This window comes from Poecilia reticulata, chromosome 10, assembly GCF_904066995.2.
Source record: "Poecilia reticulata chromosome 10, P_reticulata-male-v2, whole genome shotgun sequence".
NCBI classification, from domain to species: domain Eukaryota; kingdom Metazoa; phylum Chordata; class Actinopteri; order Cyprinodontiformes; family Poeciliidae; genus Poecilia; species Poecilia reticulata.
The window spans coordinates 18,124,428-18,134,340 of record NC_088839.1 but is presented as its reverse complement, the minus strand read 5'-3'; the positions used below and the strand labels follow the sequence as shown (position 1 = coordinate 18,134,340).

General features: G+C 38.5%; 1 protein-coding gene across 2 annotated transcripts; it reads right to left on the bottom strand.

Moving 5' to 3' along the window:
• Positions 1–875: 875 nt before the first annotated feature.
• p2rx3a (purinergic receptor P2X, ligand-gated ion channel, 3a) lies at positions 876–8,683 on the bottom strand. Of its 2 annotated transcripts, XM_081611553.1 has the most exons (12): positions 8,046–8,683; positions 7,080–7,215; positions 6,910–6,981; positions 6,445–6,514; positions 5,854–5,938; positions 5,551–5,628; positions 5,311–5,443; positions 4,836–4,972; positions 4,654–4,747; positions 3,621–3,686; positions 3,456–3,533; positions 876–2,328 (listed from the first exon to the last, which is right to left on the bottom strand). In XM_081611553.1, exons 1-12 carry the CDS (start codon positions 8,177–8,179, stop codon positions 2,209–2,211), a joined length of 1,203 nt encoding a protein of 400 aa, XP_081467679.1. In that variant the 5' UTR covers positions 8,180–8,683; the 3' UTR covers positions 876–2,208. The 2 variants fall into 2 exon arrangements, with proteins under 2 accessions (XP_081467679.1, XP_081467678.1); XM_081611552.1 differs by lacking the exons at positions 876–2,328; positions 3,456–3,533; positions 3,621–3,686 and having other exon boundaries at positions 3,693–4,747.
• Between the last annotated feature and the right edge of the window lie 1,230 nt (positions 8,684–9,913).

Here is a 9,913-nt window from a genome sequence, read left to right as displayed (position 1 = left end):
TTCTGCCGTCGTTGCAGAGTTGTTGTGTGTTGTTCTCCATTATTCTACTGGTCAGCAGCTGATTGTTGTCTGATCTATTGTCTCTGCTGCTGACTCCCACACATATCCTGTCTGTCTGCGATGATTCTCTACCATACAGCCACAGCAATTCACTGCCAAGAGAGGAAAACCTTATCGGATTAAGATAATAATAATGATTCTAATCAGCATCTGTGCAACTCGGCCATTTGCTTCCAAAGTGAAGTTTTCAGGCCAGGAGAGTTTTCATCCTGGAAAGAAAATAACTATTGTTATCAACAATTGTAAATTACATGTACATAGTACTAGACTTACCGTATGATGCCATATCTTTGTATGTTTTGCATCTATGTCCTATTAGTTCCAGATGTGGGACTGAAACATTTGCTGTCAGAAATTCAAAACATGGGATATTATTTCACCACATGGCATATTAAAAATGTGTAGCTACAATAAAAAGGGCTCACGGTAACAAGGAGTGAATACTTTGGAAAACCTCTGAATTGAGAAAAACAATAGAAAGGTTTATAATTTGATATGATCTGCCACTTTAGACCAAATCACTGGGAAAAATAAGAAATCTGATAGTTTTGAAGCACTGCTGTGTCTGTATTACCTGACAGACTCATTTTAATGCTTCAGCTGGAGCAGCTGGGTTCTTGTTTTCAGCAAAAATCAAGAGCAGTTAACCATACAATGGAAATTGTGTGTAATGGGTGAAAACAAACTTTAAATGCTCCTGTTTTTATTGCTGGATGGGAAAACTTTGGTGTTAACTTCTATCCTGGCTCTCCCTGAAGAAAACCTCTCAGAAAACTGGCATAACCCAAGACTCGCTAATGTTTTTAGATCTTTGATGAGTTCATGGTAAAAAAAAAAAAAAAAAAAAGGCAGTAGAAAGAGAGGAGTGGAAATGACAATATTAATTTATGATGCATTAACTGAGAACTGAGAAAATGCCAAAGTACATAACTTACTGTATGAAAAGTAAGTATGTAGGAGTAAAGCTGGGAAATAATGAAAGAAAACGAGTGTAATGGTGTTTCTTTTCCCTCTAAAGTCCCTCCCAGAAATATTAACAGCATCTGTCCATTAGTGTGCACAGGAAACATCTCATATTGACCCTGAAGTGCAGCAATTATGGCCAATTTGCAAGCCTCAAGCCACACACACACACACACACACACACACACACACACACACACACACACACACACACACACACACACACACATATCCCACAGTCCCTTTCAATGATGTGGATTATTGCATCTGTACAGTAAGATACATTAAGTCTTTATTTGAGATCACAGACATTTTGTTGTATTGCCAAAAAACAACAACATATAAATAACAAACTTCTAAGCTGAAAATGACAAACAAAATATGATTTTTTTTATTATATAATCTTAACAGACACACAAAATGCGACACATTATTGTACCAAAAAAGGACTTAAGAAACCGATGAACGACAATGGCCATTTTACACTCACTCACATCCTATGATTCAGATTTTCTAAATATTCATACGCCCTCAAATGTTTCGCGTTAGTCCTGTTAAAAGTCCACAAACTTTTACGTGTTTTACTAGGATCAGCAAAAAGAAAATCTGACACAATTTCTTGCCTTCAGAAGTCGCATGATTAGTAAACAGAAGCCATAGATGTGCAACTTAATTCAACCAAACTGAAGAAAAGCAATCAAAGCCCACACATGAATCTGTGGCAGGGACTGAAGATAGCTATTCCAGCATATTCTCCATCCAGCCTAACTGAGCTTTAGTTATTTTGTGAATAAAAACGTCCCTTTTTCCTGTACTTTTGATGTAGGAGCAGCTGTTATTGCGGCAAAAGCTGGTTGTCAAGGCAACCCGTGGGAGGTTGAAAACATTAGCAACTTTTCATATTGTTATGTGTGGAAAACTTTTTAAAAAGCTTCTACAATTTTCCTTCTCCGATTTCAAAATTGTACATTGCAAAAAAAAAAAAAAAAAACAATTTTGGTTTGTCGCTAACTAAAGTTGAAGGGAATGTTGATCAATTTTACCCGCTCTAATAAACCTACAACCACCTACGAAATCCTGACCGCTGGAGAAAATGGTAAGAATGTGTTACTGGTAAAAATGTGTTACAAGGGTGAAGAGAGAAAAACTATTGAAGTTTGTCCAGTTTCTTTCAGATTCCTATCATCAACAATTGGTGGCGAGGGATACGGCTCCAGAGTCATTGCAGCTGCTGTTTCCTCGTCTGACTGACAGCTGGCTTCCTGGTTTTGGAGTGAGGGATTCATGAATCTGTTCTTCTGACACCTGAGTGGATAAGGCGATTAGAAACACACCACACCACAAACACAGACAAATCCGAGTCAAATTACCGTATTTTCCGCAATTTAAGGCGCACCTAAAAACCTTTAATTTCCTCAAAAGCCGACAGTGCGCCTTATAATCCGGTGCGCCTTATATATGGACCAATACTGAGTCACAACAGGTCTAGCAACTACGGGAAGCAGCCGCCGACTTCATTTCCCCCCCCTACCCCCTAGAAGAAGTGCGCGGTGCATGCTGGGATAGTTGTCAGAACCCTGGTTTGTTAATAAAGTTTGATAATACATTTAAAGCCAAGGGGGGAGGGGGGAGGAGAGAAACAGAGACTGGGGCGGCAGCGTGTCGGTTGGTCTGTGTTACCCAGAAAGCAGTTGGGCACAATATCACAACACCAACACCGTGAGTGAAACAACGACTGGGGCAGACTACTATATAAAGTACTCGGGAACTAAAAGATTGCGGGATAAACTGAAGCGTGTATTCTATGCGCCTTATATGTGAAAAAAGTTTTCAAATAGGCCATCCATTGAAGGTGCACCTTATAGTGCAGAAAATACAGTAGTGTCATTTGCCCTTAAAACAGCATTAATCTGTGCAAAATCAGCTTTTTCAGGAAATCTATGATAAACCACGCAAACACTCCACTGAAACTCTTTAATTCGTGATATAGACTACACGAATCAACTGTGACTAAAAAAATCGCAGCTGAAATGGGTGTTGACCAAAACAATTGAATGGGACACAATGATTTGTCTCAACATGCAGCAAGGAATGGTGTAGTTACAATTTTATAGTTACATTTCCACACATGGAGTTGAGATTTTGCTGAGGATCCTCAATGCTGCAAATAACCATCAGATAAATATTGACCCTGACATGACTTCACATTATCAAATATGCCTGATATCCTATGAACAATTTTACCCATTTTATATCTACTAAAGATAAGTGTAGCCAGTCTATCTGTGATGTTTCCTAAACAACTGAATTCAAGTTTGCCTTTGAGATTCATTGCTGATTTAAAGGCAACAAGCAAATAATCTTTAAAAAGACAATTTTTTACACTTCTTCACTTTTCATTATTACTTTACTGCATTTCGAACACATAGTACCTCCTCAAACTTCTTTGCTTTATAGTACTGTGATCTTTTCGAACAGTGCAGTAAGATGAGATCACAGAAAACCGTACCCTGCCAATACAGAATAAAAACATGTTAAAACCACTGGCGATTACAAGAATATTCTATTCTATCCTCAGAATATTATATAATTCATACCATCCCAACTGAGGTGACAGCTGCGATCACATTGATCACTGTTGGAATTAAGCTGAACTTTCTTGCCTGGAAGAACAAAAGAGATTGGCACAGAGTTAATCTGTTTTAACAGTGTTTTTTGATCTTGTTATATATATTTTCTAAGTTAAAAAGGTACAGTCTGAATGCTGAACATTCATTTAGCTCTTGATGACTGTAGGAAATCCCCCTGTAGAGTCAGAGTTGGGAGAGGGATCTAGGCACTCGATGAGCATCCGATGGTCGATTGGATTGGGTTGTGGGACTCAGCAGGAGCCTGAGCTGGAGTGTGAGCTTGATTGGTACCAGTAAGATATAACTATGTTCCACAGCTGGGGCTCTGGAACATAGCTATCGGACTGGAGTCTCTCTTACCTCATGCAGTGAGAGAGCCACCGAGGTGGGCATAGAGATACTATCAGGCCCCCAGCTGAATGCCCTAGTGTCGGAGTTCTTCCCTGTGAGTTAAAGAGCCGAGTCTGTGTGGCTTCAAATAACAAGAGGGAAGGTTTTGAATGTTGTCTCTTTTTATGTACCAAGCTCCGATTCAGATTATCCGGTCTTTGAGTCCCTGGATTCGGATGTCATCTGTTAATTCTCCTGTGCCCATGCTGGCAATTTTGCGGCAGCCTGCAGGGTGTAATTGAGAGAAACAGATTTCCACTTCTGAATCCAGACAAGGTTTTCTTATTGGATTTCTTTGATAGGAGTAGGGTATTGCTAACAAGCACAAGTACTTGATGTCTAGTCGCTTTAGGTCAAAGTTTGATGATTTATTTTGTAATTCTATCGTTAAACTTGTCTTGTTATGTCTCAAACTGAAGAAGAGGTGATGTAGGTCTTGGTTGTTCTTGTGGACTTTCCAAGCAGCAGACAGGCACAGGATGACCAAACAGACAGCAGCTTCATTGGTGGGCAAGGAAAATATAAACTCTATATGAAGTTTTGTAAAACCATTTGATGACTCACATTGTTGCATATTGTTGCATATCTTAAAACAAACCAGGTAACTTACAGTGCCGGTCACTATAACGTCAAAACGAATTGCAAATGCTTTGTGAAGACGCCGATAATCAGTTCCACCTTCTGTCTTGTAGTATTTAGAAAATCTGGATTCAATGACAAAAAAATGTTTTTAAAAAGCAAAGTGAAAAAAAACAACAACAACAACAACAACTATTTAGTACTATAACCTACCTAAAGTTGTAACCTTTGGAGAGGTTGGAATTTTGAAACGGAGCGTCCAGTTTAGAGAAAGAGTACTTAGGAACGCAGAAGTTAACATCATGGTCCAGGTTACACCTCCACTGTATGATTATTCCTATTTCACCACCCTGTCAAATATAAAGTAAACATCAAAGCTCAAAAGCTGTAAATCCTGAACCTGTGGAGTTCATAATCTACGCTGTAGTCCAAAACTATTTGCATGACTGGAGCCTTTTTAATAGGGATACAGTATTACATAAATGTAATAAAATACTGGCTTTTGACTGCAATATGTTTTGTCCTTCATTTCTGTACAAACTGTACTGTCTGCTCTTGAGTACATCTTCACCACAGCAACAGCTTATGACTTTTGTGTTTATATTGTTTTCTTTTAATACAGTTTTCTTTATCAACAACACTTAACTCTGAAAATTAAGGACAATTTAAACAGTAGGAAAAGTGAGACCTTGTCTGCCAGCTGAGTCACATTCTGCCGAGTTTCATTCAGAATATAATCCACTTGAAAGATGGGACAGAGCGGATCTCTGATCTTGTCATACTTGCAAGTCCTGATATCTTTTGTTGAATTAAAATTTCCTCTGAAAAATAAAAAGTTTATGATAAAAACATTCTGAAACTACTTACACTTCTGCTTGACCCTTAATCTGATTTAAGTTAAGAAGACTTTTGTTTGTGAATGACCCACCTGGTGACGTTGAAGAAGGGGAAACGAATGCTGTTTTTGATGTAAATGGTGAAGTTCACAAACTCGGGCATTGGCTTGCTGGAGATGGTGATAATATTAACATTTTAAGTGACAGAAACATTACAAGTAAGTCTGCACCAGTGTGTGTGTGTGTGTGTGCGTGTGTGTGTGTGTGTGTGTGTGCGTGTGTGTGCGTGTGTGTGTGTGTGTGTGTGTGTGTGTGCGTGTGTGTGTGTGTGTGTGTGTGTGTGTGTGTGTGTGTGTGTGTGTGTGTGTGTGGATCTTTGTGTGGCCTAATCTCACATTTTCACTTTGTCATCCTCTGCTGGACACCATCCTTCAATCTCACAGTAACCAGCAGATGTGTTGCATTCACCTGTAATTATACCTTTTGACCAAAATAAAATTGGTTATCAATTTGACATTGTCTGATCATTTTTAGAAGACACTTCTACAAGTGTGTGTGTGCGTGCGCGCCCGTGTGTGTGTGTGTGTGTGCGCGTGCGTGTGTGTGCGTGCGTGCGTGTGTGTGCGTGTGTGTGTGTATACAAGAACAACAATCATTACATGATTTTATCCACAATGGACACCAGAAGACACTTAAGCGGGGTCCATAAGCGGGGTCATTTTAGTTGAGCCTTGGTGTTACAGGCAGTTACTGGACCATCTAACGGTAAGTGACAACAGATACAAAGGAATCCTAGCAGATGAACAAGACTGCATTACAACAATCTGAGTAAATTTGACGTGAGTTTCATTTTGGTATTGGAAACGATGGACGTTGAATGGCACCAATACATCATGTAAGGCATGCAGTGTAAAGCATGGAGGACATGAGGCGTGTGAATGCCCTCACAGACCAAGGATCCCACAATCCTTAAAGGTTATACTCACCGTCAGCTTGAACAGAGCCCAGATGTTTTAGACAGTCTGCATTTGAGCTGCAATTAAACTCTTTCTCAGTCTGAAATAAAGACGGAGACACAACATGTTTAAAAATCCAGAAGGCATTTTACGACAAAGCTACATTTTTCTGGGTACACAAATAACAGCAAGAATATGCAAAATGATTTCTATGAGATTAAGCAATGTGCTCAGACAGGTGTGTTTTACTGCATAAAGCTTTACCAGCATCTGGTCTGTAATTTGAACCATAAGCTGTTGGTGGAACGATTTATTTGCAGAAATTCTCATGTTATAAGTGTGTCATCTGTATATTTACAGATTTTGTTACATGATTCCTTACATGATGTATGCTTAATTACAATCACAAAGGTTTTAAATGTGCTAAATAAATGAAAGCTTTATCCAAGTGAACTGATAAACGTTGGGAAAATACATGTCAGAAATGTTCCAAACCTCTGAACATCTTCCTTGGAACTGGTTGTCCGTCTCTATGATTTTAGTAATGATGCTAAACACGCCTTCGCCCTGAAACACACCACAGCATATATTTGTTATTAAAGCATAAACTGAGTATGAGCTTCTGTTTTTAAAGGTGTTTAAATGTGTAGTTTTGTGTTACACACCTGAGGAGGGTAGATATAATCAGCTACATCCATCACAGCGTTGTTAAGTTTGCCAAATCCTTTCACTTTGGTTACGACTGAGGACTCGATGTTTGTGTCGGCCACCTGGTAAGCTTTTTCATGGAGGAAGACGTAGCTGCAGGGCAAAGAACACGACATTCAGAGGCTGAGCTCAGTTTCAGATCTAACCACTCAACCAAAACCTTTGCAGATATCTAGGTTTTTAGGCAAGAATATCAGTTTAATGTGGAAAATGTAATACCGATTGTTTCGGCGATAATCCAGATGGATCTCAGAAAAGGAAAGGTTTGATATCAAACTTCTGACCTGTAGGTGTTTTTGTGGTTTTTCCTTTTAATTATTTTTGTTAAAACCAGGATAGGATTGGGACAAAGTTTATATTTGTCTACAAAATACTTTAAGAGCACGATAAACACACACACACAAAAACCAAATTTGTATGTATTTCTCCTACATAAAAAGAAATTAAAGCAATATCTTTTTTGAGGTAGCGTCGACACAAAAACAAAATACAATTTCAAGACAGAATCAGAAACCAGAGTGGATACAAATCGCAGTTGTTAAGTAATAATTGATCAAATAATTGGTGAAGAAGCCGTCCAAACCAATCTTATCCTATGTGCAAAATCCTTACAATTAGCAGGAGTATGTAGAATTCAACACAAGCTTCGGAGCTGGGGAAAATAGTCAGTTTTTGTTACATACTTTAGAAAATTGTATGACATTAAATTCCGGTGTTTTTATATACATTTTTCAGTCCTAAATACACCTTGCCCACCTGAGTGGACATGTGAAAAACTATCCTCAGAACTACATGCCGAATAATGGAGGTTCAGGCTTCAAGATGAATAGAAAAGGATTTCAAAATATCGGGAGTGAATCTATTTTAGCTCATGCATAAACTGCAACTTAAATAAACATATAAAAAATAAACAGATTACTGACCCAACAAAATACGAGATGATGAGTAGCTGCAGCAGTCGATGTATGATCCCTAAAGGCCAGCTCCTCACCACCACAGACTTGTAGGTTTCGTAGGTCAGGATGCTGGTCATGCAGCTACACAGAGCTGAAGTCATGACTGCAGAAATCCTTTTGTCAGAGAAAGAAAAAATCCACTTTTTCTCCAGGCTGTCAGCCTAAACTTTTGAAAATCAGGGAAACTCTCTTCTGGTTTGGAACAAAAATCTTCAGAGTGTGTCTGCTTGGCTTGTCTTTTTCTCTGAAAATCAGTCTCTCCCCTCTGTGTCATTGGTTAATGACATAAGTCAGACCTCACCCTCTTTACTCAAAGGAGCGAAAGGAGGATGTCTATTTCCTTCTTGACCACAAACCCCAGTCTCCCATGCTGCTCTCCACATCTCTGGTTTGAAGTGAAAACACAGCAGCCTCGCTGATGCTCGTAAACACTTAAGCCGGCGATCAATCCGCCATATATCTCCAGTCGTTTCTCTGGTAGTGTATCAAATTAATTTGGCAGGTTTCTCGTATGTTTTATCACTTCATTCCATCAGCTTAGTGTCGGTAATCGGTGTCCAGTTCACTCACAACAACCGGGTAATGAAGGAAAGAACGTGTCTTCTGCTTCCCTCCAATCTTTTTTTGTTTTGTCATCCGAACCGCACGATTTAGTGCGTTTCATTGGGATCCCATGCGAAAAAACCCCCCACAGAGTAGTGAACAAAGTAGAAAGTAGAAGAGAAACAATGCATGTTTTTAACAATTTCAAAAGGAAGCTGTGAAAAGTTTGCATTCACTTCCCAGAATCAATAATTTTCAGAGTCACTTTTGGCTGTAACTGTGATCATTTTTATTTTCAGCCTCTTATTGACTTTCTTCCACTGTTACCTTGTTGTTTGCTCTATCCATATTATTAGCTCTAACCAGCTTTCCATGTACTAGAATAAGAAACCCCCTACCCCACATCATGATGCTGCCACCACTATGTTTCACCATGGGAGTTGTGTTGTCTGGGTCAAATAAATAGTTTTCCACAACAGGTTAGGTTTATTTTGTATGCCTAAAGGAACCCACTTTTATCCCACATTATAAGTTACGATATGGAAAAAAATGCTGTTCCACTGGCAGGTTAATTCACTTATAACTGACTCACTTTTTCATCAGTATTAAGGAAGTGTTGACTTAAACAAGTTCCTAAATTGTGCTGAAAAGCTACTTTTAAGTTAGTTTTGATTTTTTCCCAAGTGCACTAAGATATTTGCAATAGGCCAAAAATACTTTGTAAGATTTTTAGTTTTTGCAGTGCAGTGAATTATGAAATGCTACGGGAAATAAAAGCCATCATCTAATTTAATGATTATATTAAATTAAATAATGTGATTTATTTATATCCATTTATACATGTATTGTCACATGTGACAAGGGGCAGGAAGGCTTTCTGACCACTGACAGATTTCAGCTGGTGCCTTTTTCCACCTGTGTGCGTTCAACACTTTTTCCTCGTTCATTACTTTCCATTTCACATTACTGCATTTGTTTTAGTTTCTCTCTATGTATTGGTTAGTTGGGTTGTCATCCACGCCTTATGAAAATGTAATGTCAACAGCACCTTTAAAAATATATTTACAATTAAAAAAATGTTTTACCCACCAGATAAACATCACACATGGCCAAAAATATATGCGTACTTACATTATTGTCTTTAAGTAAAAACCTCTGACAGTATTAAGGGTCTGGATTTAAATACTTTTTTAGCGGCTTAAATAAAAAAAAAAACAGCGCATAAATTGCGTTATGTAGCCACTCAGACCCGTCTAAATGCTCAATATGCATCCATTAAACTTTTTTTTTTT